The sequence below is a fragment of the Poecile atricapillus genome, chromosome 6 (assembly GCF_030490865.1).
Source record: "Poecile atricapillus isolate bPoeAtr1 chromosome 6, bPoeAtr1.hap1, whole genome shotgun sequence".
NCBI lineage: Eukaryota > Metazoa > Chordata > Aves > Passeriformes > Paridae > Poecile > Poecile atricapillus.
Window position 1 is genome coordinate 14,395,907 of NC_081254.1, and position 20,818 is coordinate 14,416,724.

The following is a 20,818-nucleotide window of genomic DNA, read 5'->3' on the forward strand; positions in this document are numbered from 1 at the left end:
CTGCTTGGGGAGATGATATACTGGGAAAAAATTAGGGGGGCAAACAGATCAGTTCCCATCACTGTAAGTGGAGGTGGCCATGAAATTCAGTTTCAGCAAACATTCAGCAAGACTTCCATTATTTAAAACTGCTTTGCTTAAACACAGCATAATCTACAGAAATCAGACAGTTACTACATCTCTGCAATTCTAATTTAAAACTGAAAACCTTAACAAAACTAAAAACACATTTAAATAAAAATACAAATTCAGCCTTGTTTTGCTGCCCCTCCTTTCTAGAAGTCATTTACTATTGTACTGTACACAGGCTGGGGTTTTGCACTGTCAAATATGAAAAAATATGTTACTTTGCTAGGAAGATTACTGATTGAAATCTTTAAATTTAATTAGGACCAAGTCAACAAAACAGTAATGGTTCAGCTCATGCAGAGATTATAAAACAAGAGGAAAATCATAAGGTTTCACAAGAATTATATGATCAGTAAGTATTTCTCTAAATGGACAAAATCAGTCTCTAAAAATCTTCCTCAAGTGGATGCCAGACCTGAGAGCAGAGAACGGCTACATAAAAATCACTGTAAGTAGCATTAGTAAACCAATGGTGTCTAGGAATATCGAAAGACCTTGTCATAATTTTCAGCCCATAAAACTGCTGGAGTAGCTCCATGGCAGAAGTGAGAGACTTGGAAGAGCCCAGTATGGTGTGTTGTGCCATCACACATTCACTCATATAGCTGACATGCTTTGGCTTGACAGTAAAAAAATCCTTCTTTGATTTAAGCTACAGATTATGGCTTTATTAAAAAAAAACAAAACAAAACAAAAACCAAAAAAAAGGCAGCTCAAAAGAGCAAGATGCTGTTTCACAACATGCATTGGGGAGGATACAGCTCTACTGTTTGCAAGTCCCTGGTCTTAAGCCTTCAGTGGGAGATACCTGTTCACCTGGAACAGCAGGGAATGCACACAGCTTTATGATCACACACGGCTTTCTGGATCACAAGACTGCCTGGAAATTTCTGTGTATATACACAGAATAAATTAATATATTACAATATATGTATATGTAAATACAATGTATTCAAATCACCAAACTCACATACCCTGAGTACCAAAACCAAATACCATTTTGAAGTACTGCAGTAGAACTGGAACATGGTTTTCCCCTCCATGGAAAGAACCCTAACACAAGTAGCAAAATTTCCAAGAAAAAGTTATTGTTAAAAGCTCCATGAAAAACTTTTTGTCCTGCATGAAAATAGGTTACCTCAGCTTTTAGGATGTGGGTTTTTTTAAGTTTAAAAAAATTAAATTAATTAGTTCTATTAATTAGCAGTCAAAGACAGAGAAACAAACATGCTCTCTCATCTCAGATGAGTTATGATGGTATCCTCAAAGCTGACTCAGGAATTAATGTAGTTGTTTCAAGAAACAAAATAGCAAAAGATTCAGTTTTTGGCAGCTTTTAAACCATCTGTTCCACACTATTTTAATCACTTCTGCTCAGTACAGAGATTACGGGTTTCAGTTCATTTGTGATGGAAAAACAAAGAATGTTGCATTTTTTTCAGCATGTGGGGGGAAATCCAGAATCCTCCCAACTACCCTGAAACTGGGGTATATGAAGAAAGTAAAAGGCTTATTGGGTTGCACGCTTGAGTGTGATAAAACCACCATCCCCCTCCATGTGGGATTCCTCCTGTGCTTCAAAGCAAACACAAATTGGAATGTGCCACACTGACCTGAAAAAAGGGGGATGTGGGGAAGGAGCTCCTATTAGCCACTTTACTATGGCAAAACAATTAGTATCATTCTTTCCAATGAAGAACCCAAAAGTTCCCATTGCTATTTGTTGTGGGAAACTGCTTATTAATGTGAAGAATGTGTTTCCTCAGTTCAGAAGTTACAGACTTACAATGACCTCCTTGTAACACTGGAAGTTCTGTAGGGTAGAAGCAGTAGGTGGCTTAGAAGGGATGAGCCTATTTCTCTGTAACACAGTGATTTCTTGTCCCCTCTCCCCAAACCTGAAAGAAGAGCAAACAGCTCTCCAAGATGATGAGCAAACACAGAAGTCTGGTCCCACAGTTCACTTGAACAGATATTCAGCTGAGAGTCTCCTCTGAGCAGGTGACTGGCGGATTAACACGACTACTTCAATTTACCTGCCCAAACTACACAAATGACTATTCCCCTGTATCATTTGCATCTTCCCCAAGGAACTGTAATGTTCCACTTTCTGCTTCCACTGTGTTGTGTTAGTAGTTTGAAGGGGATCTGACACAGCTTTGTGCTGCAGTTGAAATGCGTGTCAGTTCCTTCTCAGGGCGCTGAAGAGCTCCTCCCCAACATCCAGAGCTAATGTGGTTTTCTTGAACATCAGAAAGTTTTATCCAGACCTAAAATGATTTAGTCTGTGATTTGATTAAGATGTAGGTAGCTGAACAGATTTAGTAAGAGGGAACTTGAACTCCACCTAAACATGTCAGCTTGCCCAAGCTCAGTGTCCCACTGAAAAAGTTTCTTCTATTTTAAAAATTAATTCTTAATATTCCCATGATCACTAACTCCCATATGTTACCTTTTTACACTGATATTAAATGAGCATCTATCTCATGAACATGAAGGTCAGCATGAATTCAGCTAAACAGGATTGGTACATTTGCTTTGCATGGCCTTGGATGACTTACAGTGTTGGCTGGAAAATAAATAAATGCATTATGCAATTTTTTATTTTCTCTACCAGTTCTCAACCAGTCCAGCGAAAATTCATATTTACTGCCTTTTACAGTCATCAAAACTAGAATGAAACTGAATGTTATAATGTCATAAAAATGCTTGATTTCTTCATATAGACAAAACAAGCTCAAAAATAAAACAGAATCAACAGTTTAGCTTGAGTATAAAAGATAAAGCATTTATTATGGTGCAGAATACACCCCTATGCTTGTAGTTAAGACTAAACTCTTAACTATGTAAACCAAGGAGATAGAAAAGATCCCCTGGTTTACACAGATTTGTGCAGCCACTTTCCACTGGATCCTCTAGGTGGATTAGTCATCTCTGATCTCAGCAGACTCAGATTAAGCTGTAGGTTTCCACAGGAAACATTTTCTATACTACAGCAAACAAAAAACATAGTGAGGTACTTTCCCACCTCCTTTTTTCACCTTGTTTTCCCAATCTGAGGCCTTTAGCATTTATTCCATCTGGATATCCAGCTACTGAAACCCTGAAAAAACCGAGGTCTGTGTGAATATCATATACCCACAGAGGCTGCCGGTCTGAACCAGAAAGGGATTGTAGTGTTCTATTTTTAGGACAGAAATGTCACAGTCAATAGTGAGGCACATATCCTGCTTCACTCTGCCCTGGAGGTAACTGCTTTAAAGGTCAGAAAGCAATGCTTTCTGGAGATACCCCACTCCAGCTTCTCCAATAACCATGTGTGATTTGCCTTTTGAATACAAAAGTTATTTAGCCATAGTGGTAAGACTTCAAGCTGCTCACACCCTGCACATAGGGGCACTCTGGACAGTTGTTTCCCCTCATGACAGGAGTCTTTCTTACAGCCCATAGGATGCTTCCTGCTCTTGCTCTCTGCAATGCAAGTATGAAAGGTTGAACTGCCACCCCAGAAAACAGAAAGATAGAAGGGAAAGAATGAAGCATGATAAATGCTCCTCAAAGAACTCTTCCTTGTGGTTGGCAAGTGAGTGCTTTCTCTCTTCAACTGATTGTTTTTAAACAATTTCAAATACTGACAATTGAGACACTTCCAAACAAAGATTTCAAAGCCCTCGTGTTTCAAGGGACTGCAGGGTGGTTGTAACAGCCTCCTGCTATAACCCTCTGAAGAACTGGGAAACTGAGAATGGAAATCCAGATAGAGGGCTGTGAAGAGAGAAAACAAGTCTTTAGTGAAACCCCAGCAGTGACTCAAGACATCTAGTAACATGATCTAATCATAATTAAATCTGCCCACTTAGGTGATTTTATTACATGCTCTACTGTAACCTGCTATGCATTTAGACACCTTCTATGTACAAAATGACCACGTCCCCACTTTGATCCTTGTTATCATGATGAATAGACATAGTTTGACACTTTCACTTGTATGCAAAATATAGAGATATGGGGAAAAAAACTAAGAAAATTGGTGAAGAATTAATTAATTGGTTTAAATTAATTAAATCATCATCATAAAAAGACACATTAGATGCAATCAAAGAATAATGTACATAAAAAGATAGTAAAAAAATTTCACCATTCAGGCTTGAGCTTTCCTTCTACTTTGCTGGCTGAGATGATGTCCAGCAAGAATGACAATTTATACTACATTAGTGAGAAAGCTGTTTGTCTGATGGGCTGCTTCCTTCCTCTAACTCCATGCACACATCATCAGCAGCTGCAGTAGCTGCTCCAGCTCTTTACAGTTTATATACTCTTGGCCTGTGGCAGAATGATGAGCTGCTGGGCAGAAGAAAAGGATAATGTGGGAGACCCAACAGAGGAAAGCTGATGCTTTGTCACTGACAACAGCCCAGCTCTCTCGTTCACAGCTGCTCCCTCTCTCCTGACTTTACCTCACCTAGCAAGGGGAACCAAGTCAAACTGAAGCCTTGACTTGACTTCGAAACACCCCTGAGCCCACTGCTCTAGACTGTGAACGTAGCTGCCAGCTGGCACGAATTGAGTTACACAACACAGACGAATATTGACTACAAAGTCGCCCATTCTTCATCAGAGCTGCCTGCACAGTTAATGGAACACTTTTCCAAATGCAACAGCTTTCAGTCACTACTGGCAAAATTGACGCAGGTGTCACTAGGAGGGAAGATGATTTTTAATTTATTTTTTTTAAACCACAAAGATATGAATACATAAATGAACACGTCATTTTCTGGTATCTAAATGAAGATAATCGAATTTAAGCTTTAGACTCATGCACTAGGTAAAAGTGATTAGTAGGTAATGTACACATGAACAAAATGTTGAATACCTTTTAAAACACTAGTCTAGATTTATTTAGCTCTCTTACCTGCTTTTCTCTTTTGAACTTATTCCTGTTGATGACTCAATTAGCTTCCTTTGCAGACCCTAAGTCCCCATGGCGTGAGTCTTACCAAGTAGAAGAAATCTGATCTTTTGCAGTGCACCTCCTTGATTAAACCCTTGCTACTACATCAGGGCAACTCTACTGTGTTACTTAGGCAGGGATCATAGTTAAAAGCTCAGAACCAGCCCCAGCTCATTTACACACCGCTGCTGAAATTCCCATGTGTGCTTCTGTGTAAGAGGTATCATGTTGTCCTTCATATTCCTATGGGGGAAATTCTTATTAGGCCCTTAATGATCCAAGGCCAACAAATAATAGCTTATTTATTTATGACATTATAAACTAAAATAATCCATGAAACCAACAGAATCAAAACTGCTCCTGTATGACAGGTACTCTTCATTTAACACTTCTGTCTACACATTTTCTTCATTTTTTTGTTACGAAAATGAGTTAGTAATTTGCCTTTCAGAGACTGGACAAAGGGATTAATTTCATAGAAAAAGCTGGATAGATTACTGTGCTAGGCATAGTCCTGCCATACTGCAGAACATGCTACATGGAGGAAAGATGCCTTGAAAATACCAGAGATCCAACTGTTGGGTTTGGGTATTGTTAGCAAACACTCTAAGAAACTTCAGCATGTAGACACACGTTCCTTCACCGCTGGTGCTCAAAGAAAATGCCAGCAGCAGACCTCAGAAGAACTGATAGAGGAAAGGAGGAGTTTAAACTCCTTCCCACCCACAAAAATCACGCTTTGGACCAGCAACGCTGTCCTATTATTCATTGGCTCAAAAATACGGATTCAGCAAAGAATTTAAGCATGTGCCTAAATTTAAGCAGTTTAATTAACTTTGACGTCAGTGAGCCTACTTCTGTGCTTATAATTAGATATGTGCTTGCTGAAGCAGAGCCCATTTGAATAGAATCTCGTTGATTTTAATTTGGCCCTTTGTCTTTGCCCCTCATTTATTCTTTGCAGTGACTGAAGGATTAGTGCTAAGGTTCTGGTTCGGGAATGCACTTGAACAACTCATCTTCACTCATAACATGCAAAAAGAAGCTAAGCATATCTCAAAAAATAAGCATAGACCTAAATACTTTCCAGAATAATGGTCATTTCATGGTTGAAGAACATGTGGTGCTCCAGTCCTTCTTTTTGCTAGTCAGATTTTTTTTTACAAGATAGAATTTTTTTTCCAATTCCATAAAGAGCTACAAGTAGTGTTCCACACACTGTAAATGAAAATTTACAAGTAAGCAGCTACTTCATACAAAATTAAACTTATATAGGAATCCTTTTGCAATGTAGTTAGTTCTTGCAGTGTGGAAGAGCCTGCTGTAAATGTCATATTTGTTCACTTGAATGATGGACTATAGGTCCCAAAATCTGGGATATTTTAAGTTCATGTAAGAACAGTCACAAAATAGTAAAGCATTAATTTTAAAAAACAAAACAAATAAACAAAATCAAACCAAAGCAAACAAAAAAAATCCCAATACCAAAACTGCATGGAGAATGAAGAGAACATGAACACCATGGATCAAATCACTAGAAATAAAGGTTCAAGTCCCTGAGGTAAAAAGACAATGAGGGACCTCCACAGTATCCACTAGAGCAAAACAGCAAGATCAAAGCTTCAGCTCCTGCCAGGCATTTCTGCTAAACACCTCTAGAGGAAATTCTGATGTCTTTTAGCATGCCCTGAATTGGATTCAGCACACAGATAGCATCTTAAACAAGCCTTTTAACTCAGCTATTTCGGCCCATTCTTCTGTGTTTATGGCCTTTTAAAACCTGGAATACATGACAGCCATTATTAACTGCAGGCATTCTACAATTAAAGGTGGATTTAGAAGGATACAGCAGTGCAGGGGGAAGAGGAAAACAGAAGGAAAACCAAGGACTGAGTTCAGTATGAGAAACACTGTGGGAAGAGTTACTCAAACCAAGAACCCCGAAGAGTACTTGTGCTGAAGACACCGCTGTTCATCACAGTCCTGAGCTACAAAGCTCCCTGCAGGCTTCCCTGATCCTCTGTAGCACAGCACAGGGTGGGATGACTGTGCTGCACCACCAACAGAACCACTGCCAGGTGCCTGAGCTGCACCACAAAACTGCAGGGGCAAAGGAATTGCTGTGCCTTTTGCATTAATTGTACTGATAATTACACTGCTAAAATACCAACGGGTCTTCGAAAAACACCTATCTGAAATCCCACTGATTTCATGATTTTTCAGAAACTCTACCCACAAATGTGTGCATGCAGTAAGATGGTTCATCCTTCATTTACTCAAAATCTGTTGTCACATAGCTAAATTTCTGCTGTCAAAAGAACACTGGAAAGAACTTTAAAAAGGTCCAGGCTCAAATTAAAACGGAAGAGAACACTGACAATATAAAGAAATCAACCATGTGTCTACTCCATGAGTGTATTTGGAGACACGAGAACAGAATAAGAATGTCCCAGTTGGATTATTAAAGCAATATGCTCTAAGTGACAACTGTCAGTTCTTTTGAAACCTGCTATCAATTTCTTTAAAACCATTTAGTTTGTTAAGATAAGGTGACATATTGGGATTGAAGGAGCAGTAAAAAAACCACATCTAGCTAGTAATTTTAGTTCTGGGGGTATTATTTGCTTATTAAATTGCACATACCATATGGAGAACCTGCAGATATCATAAAACTACATTATCCCATCCCCATTACTTTGGATTTTGAATTAGCACATGATTGGGTTTCCCTGGACACAACCAGATTTTTTCAATCTAAAATTTTTATTTTTATCCTAAGGTTCAGCCTCCCCCACAGTAACTCATTTGTCTAGAATTTGCCAACTTTACAGGCAGAGCAGGCATTTGGTGTCCATTTCCTCTGGTCCCATAGTGTGACCTCATCCTTCTTTGCTCTGTTTCTTTTTGCTGCATCAGTAAAAGGAATAAAACTATTTCAGCTCTGTCATCTCTACTCTTCTACTGCTTTAAAAACATACAAAAATCTGCCAAAAGAATGGGCACTGTTTATTGTGTGGGACAGATGATGTTTGGTCTGGGCACACTGAAAACACTGAATCTACCGAGTCTCACCATCCTGTACACAGCAATCAAGGCTTTTTCTCCAGGGAAGAGGCTTAGAGTTCATCACTAATAAATAATTAATAAAGCATTTTCTAGGCATGGAACCTTAAAAACTAACTCCAACTCTATGTAAGACAGGTATTTCTGCACTTATATGGGCTTTCTCAAGCATAGTTTTATTTTTTTTAACTCTCTGCAACCTTTTTAGCTTTACTGACCTCATGATAAGTAGAGTTTTGGACAGATAAAAACATCACCTATTGCAAATAAACATAGCAATAGAAAAATGATCCAGTGTAGTCCTTTTTTTTTTCACCTTTGTAAACTAAATGGCACCTGCAGAATAAAGTTTCCTTTCATGGGGCAATGTAGCTAATTCATAGCTGACTATTCCAAGTTTCCAGTATGTTTTCAAATGACAGTCCAAATATATTTAACTTCACAACAGATACACATATATGCTCATATTCCTTCCACATCCTCAGTTTAGTTTTGTTTTCTTCTTTTCTCTACAAAACTCTCCTCCAGAATGATTTTTATCACACTGAGACTTTTCAGCCATGTATCAAGTGTTAGCTTTTTAAAAACAATCCTTACAGGTCACCATGCTTCTACAGAGTTTAGGATTATATGACTGACTAAATTTAACATTTAATTAAGTGTGGGGCAAATGCATTTCCCCTCCTCCCTAGATCTGAAAATATAACCCATCCCAGGGTTGGAAATTCTGGCTCTTCCACTCAATCTGAGTGAAAGCATAAATTTCTCACTGATGCACGAAGATGTGAATTGTACCAGAACAAGAAAATATGAGGAACACAGAAGATACTTTCAACTGCAGGAGCCTGGCAGTCTGCAGTGCTGACTGAAGCAAGGGGACTGTGCCAAGCCAGACATGGCAGTGAGGATTTCCCCTCTGTTTTTCTAACATTACCGTCAGTGTTTGCTACAACATATATTGCAATCAAAGGAAAGGAAAAATTGCTGAAATGCCTCTGCACACGTAGCTGTTTCAAAGGGACGCTGAAAACCACTCTGCTGTCCTTCAAAAGGACTGAGGTCTGTTTGAAGCATAGCTCCCAGCAAGGATTCCACGGAAGACTGGCTCCTGAACTCTGCTCAGCTGACTTCTTTGCCCTGACACATGGCTTGGGTTCTCATATTAGCAGTAAAGTCACCAACTGTTTGAATTTTGGTGTGTGTCAGAGATATCTTCACAATATCATTGGTAATCAATCACCAAAGGATCCCACACAGCCTCCAGCAGTGGTGTGATGATCCACCAGCTTTGTGTCACTGGCTTGAGAACTTTGCTCTCAGACATTACTCCTGCCGCTAATCTCAGTTTTCTGTCCCTCTATGGGCAGTCAATGATTCTGCATGGGGCTGATCCTGCTTGACAGAACAGGAACACAACATTTCCTTCTGCCTTTCTCTCAAGATCAAGACTCTCTAGAAGGCAGATCAGTGTCCAGATCCACACCAAACACACTGCTTCACACAATGGCCCTGATGTAACCCAGCAGCTCAGAGGAGGAGCTCCTTGAGTGACAGCTGTCACACTGTGCTGCCTCTGCCCTGGCTGAAGAACTTCTGCCTTCCTGATGACTGCAAACTGCAAGCAACAATTGGCTGCAAAGGATCAAATGAGCACAGAATTTCCTCCAGTCAAAGACTCTGTCTTTACCTATTAATTTTTCCACACACTGAAAGAAGTAAAGAGCTTCTCTCTCTTTTGGAACTTTTTTTATTTTTTTCATTTTGACAGTTGCTAGACCAAAATGTCAGTCTAGCTCTTCTCCAGCTCATCTTAGGTATTGAATGTGTAATTAGCTAAACTGCATAAAATTTTAAATCAGAATTTAAAATGGATTTGCTGTCCTGTAAGACATGCTAGATTGTGTAGCAGAACAGAGAAAGGAGGCTTGCACAATTTTGGCTGTAACAAAAACTTACCCAAGTCTTTGCTTTTGCTCTCAAGACAGCACAACATTGACACAATTCCAAGGCAGTTACTTTAGCTACTGCTTATTATTTCAAACACATTTGGTTGTAATACTAGAAAATCACCAAAGCAAAATCCCCTTACTGCCTGCAATGGTATGTAGCTTTTCAAGGACCACTAGGTCCACTACAACATTCCTACTGGGAGACAGCAACCATTATAAATTTCTGGCAATTAACCTTTTACAATCTTATTTTAGAACAGCACTGCTTCATTTTTCACACTGAAAACTTAGAGGTCTCTCTGGTTCTTTGCCTTAATTGAAATTGCTTCTGTAGTAAATACACTAAATAATTTCATTTTGTTTTTTTGTGATGGAAAGACAGTATCTTCCGAAGTGAGCAAGATTAATGTCTTTTGGGTCTGACCAGGCAGTCATAAGGGAAACTATCACACATGAAACAAATACCCTGCTTTGTACACAGATGTTCACTGTTCAATTTATTGCCTCAGCAGCAGCTCCTGTTCAGCCTTCTATTATTGAGTTCAGAGCCAAGTCAGTCATACTTGCCTTTAAAAATGTTTAAATTTATGTTTCCCTTGAGAACTTGCTTTAGAAGATGCACATTTTAAACCATTCTGTGAACCTGAAACTAAGGATCGATGTCTGCGTCTGCAGGTTTGAATCTACAGAGCCCTAAGCAGGGTTTTGGGAAACAACAGCACAGGCAGGCAGGATTTAAAAATCTGTAACTTCTTCTATCCACTGAAATTAGTAGCCCCGACACACCTTAAGTGCAGGCATTCCTCAAAGAAATAAGGAATGTATTGAAGGAGATTGAATAAATCCTCAGTTTGATCACATATTTCACAGGAGCCAATGTTTTGCATGAAATGCTACTGCTTTAAGTTTTGCTGAGAGTGAATCTCAGAAGTTGAGTAGATACTCAGCTCATACAAAACAGGAAGAAACACTGGTTCTCTGTAACAGTGCACATAAGAAATACATACAGCAGCAAAGCAGAGATACAACTGAGATACCTACTAGACAGACAGAGTAAGAGTCAAAGAGATTTCCTTAGGACTGCACAATATCCAAACATCTCAGTGCTTGATTATTTAATCCTTCCAGCACATTAGGAAATTTTATCTATGAGCTTCATCCCCAAAAAAAACTGCATCTACAAGGAAGTCTTTTAGTAGAGACACGCTCACCATCATGTATTTGTTTCCTGGACTTGACATCCAGACTTTCCTAGAAGCCTGGTTTAGGTCACAGAAACGAGATTCAAACCAACTTCATTTTCTAGTTAGATTCATACCTTTTGGAGTTTATTATTGTTAAACTATTAAACCTTGTTTAATAAGGAAAATCTTATTTCTTCCATTTATTCCTCAAGTCAGGTGTTACTGTTATCTGCTACAAAGCATAATTTACCTTACATGGGAGTGTCAGGTATAAAGTCTGTATTTATTGGGATATTCACAGAAGTGTCTCACAATGGCATGTATTGTTGCATTTTCATCAGAATACCAAAAATTAAAAAGGAAGTATTTTACCTTGGCATCCAGAAAACCTGCAGATGAAAGCAAATCTGATGGTTTTCTTTACATGTTTTACTGGAAGTAAAAGTAGGTAGAGGCAAAAAAAATCCATACAAAGGAAACAATCCAGAAGCCTCATCAAACATGAACATACTGACATGTAGTGAACTTCTCAGAAAAATAGCACATTCTAAGGAACAATATGCATTTGTTTCCGGAATGTATTACTTAGGAGCTCTCTTCAAATCAATTTTCCTTTATTCTGTGGTCTTTCTCCTTGAATCTCCTCACATTAAGTTGCATGGAGACTAATACAAACTAGAACTATATATGATGACGAATCCTTATGATTTTTTTCTTTATTCTTAACTGGCATTGAAATGAATGTATTGTATCACATAGAACTTATGCAAATACCTTGCTATCAAGCACGCTTTAACAGGTATGCTTAAACATGAGCATTAGAAAAGATGAAATAAAAACATTTTATCAGAACTTCTCAGTATAGGAATTCTCTTTTTAAAGAGAAATATTACATATAACATCTTATCTACTAATCATTGTGTTTCTCAGTGTCATGTCTAGGGTATTCAGAGCAAGAACTTTTTTTAACAGGCTGACCTTATGCTGCAGACGAGCCTGAAGGAATTAGGGAAACATCTGAAAATGTGAGCAGTGGAATCTCAATTGTATTTAGGAAGTGAACTTGCTGTTCTTGGAGCTGGATGATCTGATCTGTTCACACAGTTCATGCTTTCGTGGTTCAGCCCTCCAGCAGCACAAAAGCTCCCAATCCCCATGGAAGTTGCTACGTTACTGCTCTCATAGCTGGACTCCTCACGAACAGCTCTGAATGCCTCCCAGATACACAGGCTAATAAGAGAGCACTGGCAGTGAGGTACATTTGGATGCACTGCAGCTCAAAAGGGAACAAGTTCAGGACTGCTTGCTGTAAGCTGAGAAAAGATAACTTGTAAAGGGCATTTGCCATTCTAAGAGTTTGCTTTCTTCTCTCCCATGAATATATGCAGGCTTTCACAGCTGCCTCCCCTCTTACTTGACATTTGTGACTTACCTCATCTTCAGAGGGAAGTTACTCAAAACAACATAAAATGAAAATTCAAAATTCACACCCAGACCAAGATCTAAGCTGTCTCTACCACCAGATCTTCAGCTGTTCTCAGCACATATGGAATCCTTGAAGCAGAAGACAGAAAACACTAATAGAGATCAACAGAAATCTTCTCTGGGGAATGCCAGTTCCAGTCCAAGTGAAAGTGTGTTGCACACTTTAGGAAAATATTCTTCCCAGGGACTGCATGGTAAGTTAATGCACTGCACATTCAAATCTGCTGCAAAGAGAGCGTTCAGGTAAATACCAGCCTCACAAAAATCCAAGGCACAGACTAAGAAAACAACAGGGCAAGCTTGTTGCTGTAGTTGAGTGTCCACAGTTTCTTTAAGTGCTATAGTAAAGGCATTAGAGCCCTTAAAATGTTCCAACCTGGCAACAGTTTTATTGTGACATCTCTCAAAGTCAGAATTGGTACCATGGTAACAAGGACCAGTGAAATGTCAGTAAGAACAGGCCAGATACACCACCTGGTATTTTGGCTAGTCAGAATAAAGAAGCAGCAGCTCAGCCACGCAATCTCCTTTATAAACTTAGGTGTTCAAGTGTACAGCAGAACAGTGAATGCCAAAAAGGAAGTTAATTTTCATCAAAATAATGCCTATCTACATTGATATGTCATGAGGTCCTCAAGCTCCCAGTAAAAATGAAGAGGCGTTGTCTAGCTGAGGATAATGAAAATCTGACACAAGTATGATCATGTTTCCAACAAGCAGAAAGCAGATCAAATGCATGAGGGGCAGACCTCTCAGAGAAGGGAAGAGGAACAACTTGAACAAATAAGGCCCAGTGGGGAAAAGCTTCTCATTCTGCAGGCTCTTCTTAACCTCAAGATGTTTGAGAGCTTGACATGTTTGCCACATGTCAAGCCAACCTGACAGAGGCTCAAGATATAGGATATAATTGCCAAAACTGCAGGTCTTATAGAGTTTTGTTCTGAGTGAACTCATGGGTGAGACAAATGGGCCAAGTCCACTGTGCCTTTTCTGCAGCCAACGTAAACATGGCTGTCAGAGGGTACAGACATGAATTAATGATGTTTGCCACTGAGCAGCACTACTGACTGTGTTTCCCTTTAGTCAAGGGAAGTTGCCAGCTTCATTAAAGAAACTAATAAAACTAACCTCATAATCCAAATGAATTAAGAATTAATTACTCATTTATTTGTAATATCCATACTATAAATCATTAGGAAAGAAAGGCTTAGTTGCAACAAAAGTGTATCCTGCCGATACATGTACCAGAGCAGAGCTATTTTATCTGTATGAAAACGAAGTGTCCCAGCTGAAACCATGGCTCTGCTGCACTGCATAACTACCTACAGGGGAAGAGGTTGATTCTGGACCGCATGACACTGAATTTAATTAAATGAGATAGATAAATAAAAGTGAGATGGAAGGCGTATTATTATCCTTTCTTCAAAAATATAGAACTACAAAACTGAGAGCAAAGCAGCCAAGGGCACACAGTGAGAATCTGTGCTAAGAGCAGGGAAGTGAACTTAGAGATCACCCAAAATATAGTCAGTCTTCAGCACCAAAAGCTTTTTCAGAAGGTAACAGCTAAAAGAAAATAATACCTTTATTTTAATGAGGAATGTCAAGTGGACAGTTTTAGGACACCAACTCTAACTAGCAATGGATTAGATATCTGCATGGAAATGCAGTAGAAATTTAGGACGACACAGATAAAAGGTTCTTAACCAGCTTCCAGCTGCATCAAGAACCACATTACAGAATTTAATACACTGAATTTTATCTTTTAAAAGCTCTTTCATTTTTCCATTTTCTTCTACTCTGTTTCATCTCTCTCCACTGTCATTTTAGCTGAAAATATTTTTTAAATGCAACTGCCCTAATAATTCTGAATTCTCCACTTATTTGAGTGTTTTATTCAATTTACAGCAGTATGTTTTTGTGTCAATACTGTACTGTAGCATCATAGCTCTTCTTGTTCTGAGTTGTTCATTTGTTAGTACTTACACACATTTCATAACTCTGCTCAGCTTTCATTTCACAAACAACCCAAGCTTTCACTCTGCTCTCATAAAGCTGCTTACTTATTCTTTTCAGACACTTTCCTAAGTGCAGATACAGCATTTGTATTTCTTCTCCAGTCATATAAGGCCATTTTGACTTGACTTGCTGGAAATCTTTGGTGTGAGGCATGAGACTGACAATTTATATGCTGTTTCTTTCCTAACACAGGCCTGTCAATCATTTGGTCCCTTCAAGCTGGAGGGATGCCATCAGCCTTGGCTGGAGTAATTTCTATTCTATACTTGTAATCCTTTTAGCCACCTCGCTTTGCCTTGTCTCCACAGATAATGTGGGCATTATTACTGGAAACTTAGTAAAAGTGTTAATCTAGCCCTATGGTCCGGTTCCCTTTGATTTAGAGATTATCCTTACTTTCTACCTTTTTATTCATTCACATTGTGGCATCATTTCTTCTCTCTTTTTATAGAATTTCTGTAAGTTTGATTTGATAATACAACCAAAATACTCTTTGCCCAATCTCTACCATTGCTTGTATCCTGATCAGGACATACCTTAGGTCTCAGTATCTTGTCCAGTAATGTTTTAACTCCTCCATAACACCACTCTCACTGCAAATACCTTTGTTAACCCAGGGTCCAATTTATTTACAGCTCTGGCATCCTACTTACAAGAACAGCCCTACTCTATCACAGTTTGAGTACAATGAAGCTAAAGAAATAAAACAACCCCATACTATAGAGTTCTCAAATACTATGAAGTTTTAGTCCATACCTCATATAAAATCAAGATTATTAAGTAACACTGCTCTTGAAAAGTAAAATCACATGCAGACCAAGCACAGCCTAAGGGACTGAAAGCAGAGTGATATCAAAGAAGGGTTGCCATTTCTGCTATCAAACAGCCAACACTTAGCTGCCTGTCCAAGCTATCACAGCATTTGTTTGCTGTAGCTGCTCAGTGACTGCTGAAGTACCTTTTCTGCACAGTTCTGCCCTCAGGCTTCTTCCTTCCTCCCTCTCTCTCTTTACAGAGATACTGAACACTGTCCTTTTCTGACAAAGCTCCCTGTATGATCTCATCCTGTCGTCCCCTTGTCTGGCCTCAGCTTGGCCTCCTGACAAAGTAAAAGTAGAAAAGTAGCTACAAGAGCAATGAAGTTCAGTAGCTCGATAAAGTATCTTGAAGAAAAAAAATTCAGAACAGAAGATTGCTCCCTCTCTCTTCCCCCCTCCCCCTTTTTTTTTTCATAAACACTTTAATTGGTGAACTCTACTTTATTTGAACAGTTAAAATAAAGCTACCAAGTGACTTAAAATCTTCTACAGGAAGGACAAAAGCATCAGATATACTCAGAAAAAGTCCAAGAAAACACTGCTCAGAGAGAAGGGCTTCAGGTTTAAGGAAGAAAAGCCAGAATGCATAAAAACCTATGCACTCACATATCAAGAGCAACTCAGGTTACTGCAGTCTGGAAGAAAATGAGCAGGCAGCCAACCTGCTGGGCCATTCCCTATAGGTGTCACAACAAGGCAGAGGAATTTGCAGTGGAAGGTCTGGGGAGCAGCTGTCACCAAAAGAGACACATATATTTTTAAAGGCTTTGTCATTTGTCTTCAGGGTGGGAAATGCTGTGTTTGACCTCCTGCTGAGGCAGCTGCCCTGTTGCAGCAGCATGGGCTAGAAGAATAAAAGGCAGCAGCTATTATTTCAGGTACAAACACCAGAAAGCAGAGACAAAAGGCACAGTCATTAAATCGTCATCTCTATTTAAAAACACACATGGCAACTTATTAATACTTTTCATGCTGCATGAACCTCCTCCCTAGGCATTCTCCAAAACAATTTCTATTAGCTAATTGCCAACTATCTCAATGACCAAGTAAAACAACACCAAAAAGCACATCAAACACCGTCTCGGCAACACCAAACAATCCTTGGTCTTGGTCTGGTGCCCTTCCTTTCCCCAGCTGAGGCTGTGCCACCTGAAAAGCTGCCCCGCCCGGCTGCAGCTCCTATCCCTCCCTGCTTCCCCCCATGTTTGCCTGGACTCTGATCTGTCATCTGCACCTCCTTTCCAGCCTGGCACGGAGCCACCACCACAACAGCTTAAACCAGCTGGGATGAAACATCACGGGGCCATCTCCAAGAACCGAGGGGTGGTTTTCCCATAGAGCTGAGCCAGTTTGGCAGCTGGCTGCTCTGCCTCCAGCCTCAGGCTCCAGCCTCAGGCTCCAGCCCGCTTCCACCAGGGCTACTGAGATGCCCAGGGCTGCCTGGGGACCCTGACTCTCCTGGGGCCCTGCAGAGACACAGCCCAGGGAGCAGTCACACGGAAAAGAAGCCATACCAGCCAAAGCTCTTCTGCCAGGGAGGTCCCTGAACAAGTTTAGGGTGGGAATTGCTGGGGAACAGGAGCAGGACCACAGCACACCTGAGGCACACTGGGCTGGAGGGGTCCACCTGCTCCACACAGCAGAGCTCCAAAGCCTCCAGGCACCACTGCCAGGCCACCGCCAGCCTGCAGGACATCAGTCAACAAGCCCTGTCCCAAGCTGCAAGGAAGTACTAACAGTGGATGGCCCTTGAAAGGATTTGGTGCAATTATTCCCCCAGTGTTCACCTACTCAAATATGTTTTAATTAGAAGATTTTTTTTTTTCTCTCTAGCATTTAAGAATGTCAGACACTAAAAAACATGGATTAAAAATGTTTCCAGAGTGATCCCATTGGCAGCATTAAATTCATACTTTAAGGAATGAATGCAAACCATTGTAAATTCCCCTTAAGCCTGGAGGAAGGGAAAAACAAATTCTTATTCATTAAAATTAATGCCATTTGATATCTACATCAGGGGATTTCTGCAGGAATGTGACTGGAAGAAGTGTTGGAGGTGTCTTTCATTAGATGCAAAAGAAAACAGAAGGAGCTTCTTAAAACACCTGCAAGCATCCCTGCCAACAACTTAAGCAAATCACAAAGGGCAGCTTTCGAATATGACACACTTTCTACAAGAAAAGCGAAGGACAATCTCAACATTTTTACAGAAACTGAACGAAGGAGCAGAGCCACTGCTGTATTAGAAATCAGCAAATGTTAATGCACTCTGATGTGGAAAATAACCCTTTGAAGAAAGTTCAGTATGTTCTGAAATGACCTCACATTTGTAATCCCAGTCTGTTAGTCTTTCAAGCTGCCTATTCCATGATGCAGCTCTCAGAGCTCATATGTGAATGTGACATCCTTAGAGCAGGGGATATATGTGACATATCACAAAATACATTATGGTATGCCCCAAAATATGAGTATTTAACACACAAAGACAGTAAGAGCACAAAAAGGACAGTGTAGGTGGGCATGATGAAACCCTGGGAAGACCTGGTGAAACAACTGTACACACAGTAAAACTAAAGTAGCTGTGAAACCAAATATTTAAGATCATTGAAAATAAATTACTTGTATACACAACTGGGAAGTAGAAAGCAAAGGAAAAGACTGAGAAAGGTTTTAGACTATACTGAGAGACAAGCACATGATTTACCAGCTTTCCCAGTATTCTATCAGTTACAAAGGGAAAGACTGAACTCTGGACAGAGTGCTAAGATAAAACAAACCCCTCACATATATTCCTCAAAAAAGTAATTACTGGTAGAAATCAAACACTGATATTGGGCTTTTCTAGACCATAATGACTGACCAGCAGTTTTCAAGATTACTCCTCAGTGAGCCCTAAAGGAAAAGGACTGTAACATCTGACTCTCAGCCTCACCTCCTCAGTCTCACTGATAGAGAGACACATCAGGAAGAATTAGTAAGAGGGGGAATAGATATATTTTTAAAGAAAATTTAATGTTGCCATAGCTGGAAAGTCTCTTTTCATAAGCTTTTTTTTTTAAAAAAAATAAACAACCAAGAAGAGATGTGACAGCTAACTAATGGATAAACTTAATAGGAAGTCAGAAAAAAGAGACATTGTGCTTGGTCAACGGAACGTTTTATCCTCCACACAGTTTTCCTGGATGAAAATCAGACAGTTTATTCAACATTTAGTAAGATTAATGGTCCTTTCCCATACAAAAAATAAAATAGTAAGTCCAGTGAATATGCTTTGATGTGAAAGCCACTTTTGCATGAGAAACTGCTTAGAACACCTAGGACAAAAAGGTAACCATGAGTAAAGAAGTTTGGGGCTGATAAAAAAACTGAAAAGGAACATGAAAAGAAATATTAACACCCAATCAGCTGGTTGAAAGTCACTGCTTTGGAAGAAGGTAACCTTTTCTGATGTTCCAAAATGGGGACTGCACACCAGTTTAGTACTAAACAGAAGTTATCCACGCTCAGTCTGGAATGGAACAACTATCTTCCTGTTTTCCAAGCCGGTGCACATTATGTTGACATTCATCAGCTAAGAAAAGGAGAACCAGAATTAAATGCTCCAGTTAAATTGAACATGTGAGAAGCAGAAAGACCCTTAAGTGCATTTTCTACATCTCTAAAAGGAGCAATGGCAATACATCATGATCAAATATTGCTACTTGATCAGAGACCTGTAACAGATTATTGCTGTAAAATACTGGAAAAATGGCTACTTCATACTACAGCAATAGAATTACTACCTACCCTTGGCTCAAATTCTAATGCTAAGGACTTATTTGCACAGGCATATGAACTCAAGGAGTACAAGTTTTGCAATAGATATACCAGGGAGTGCAGAATGGATGTGGAAGATTTAGAGGTTGACACATGACAGAAAATCAATGGTTTACCAAGATGGAGGGGTCTGAGTATGTACATTCCCACCATGAAATTACTAAACATCTGTGCTTCTGGAAGCAGCATTTTATCCATGAGATCAAACAGGGCAACAAACAGCACTAGCTGGGGAAAATATAAATTTCCAAAGTCATGTATCCTCAGAAGAGCATGCCATTGAAATACTAAAAGTAACAGAATTGTAACCACCAAATACATGCTTGCTTTTGGTTTGTTTTTTTACAGAATACAAGACAGTCACAGGTAGCATTTTTTACAGAATATGATCATCTGAGAATCAACAATACATCAAAAAAAAAGCTTTTCCTACCAGCTGATTTTGGAGTGAATTTGTCCCTGTTGGCTGCACATACTGCCAGTAGCCTGTATCCAAGATCCAAGTCAAATCCTTGCTGAGCTGCCACTCGACTAACCACCTGCAGAGGGAAAGAGAGAAAGCTTCGTTAGGGGTTACTTGAGCTCTTTAGAAAGTGACATTAACCTGCTTATCAGCACTAATGTTAGACATCTGAATTTGCTGCAAGAGCACAGTACAAACATGGTGTGAGGCAGTGCTCCCCAGCAGCTTCCAGCACAAGCACAGCAAAGTGAACACAGGAGTATTCTGGTGATCCAATTATTTGAGCACCTGTCAGAAGAAAGGCCTGGTAGTTCCATGAAAATTGGAGAGACAAAAGCCAGAAGAAATAACGGAAGAGCGATATATGTAAAGGTTCTATAGAATACACCTTACTGTGTTTGACGTGTGAAGGTGAGAAATCCTCAGTCTCTCTCTGCTGTACAGCTCCTGGCCCTGTTCCCAAGGGCAGTGCCCAGGTCCTTTAGGTTAAAATGCCCACTCCACTCTGCTGGGCACGGTTGTCCTACGCTGTGCTCCGTGTCACACTTGCTGCATTTCAACAATACTGTGTTGGGAAGCACATTTACTGCAGTTTTAGAATAAACAGGCTTGTGCAAGAAGCATTTGCCAAACACTAAATTAGGGAAAGACTGTTGTTGTTGCTGTTGACTGATCTAGAAGAACTAGCAAAACCAGGCAAATTGAAGACTGTAGTTAAGGATGAAAAGCAGGCAACTGTTTCTCCAAGCCAGCAACTCAGCTATCAGCCAAGAACGTATCCTCTTTAAAATCTGCACAGAACCAACACAATGCCACAGTCATTCTGCCAAACGATGCTAAAGTTATACACAGCACAGCTTTTCTATTGCCTTCCAGTGGCATATGATGACTTCAGACTTAGAGGCACAGATAAAACAGATTATTCTTAACAGTGCCATTAC

The 20,818-nt window shown here is 39.7% G+C and overlaps 1 protein-coding gene across 8 annotated transcripts in view; it reads right to left on the reverse strand.

Annotated features, from left to right (window-relative positions):
- Positions 1 to 20,818, reverse strand: part of ZMIZ1 (zinc finger MIZ-type containing 1) — a 341,983-nt gene that overhangs the window by 107,373 nt on the left and 213,792 nt on the right. For all 8 annotated transcript variants that reach the window (XM_058840875.1, XM_058840879.1, XM_058840874.1 and 5 more), the window contains one exon: positions 19,848 to 19,953. In XM_058840875.1, the coding sequence (XP_058696858.1) occupies positions 19,848 to 19,953 (106 nt within the window). The remainder of the gene's footprint in view (positions 1 to 19,847; positions 19,954 to 20,818) is intronic.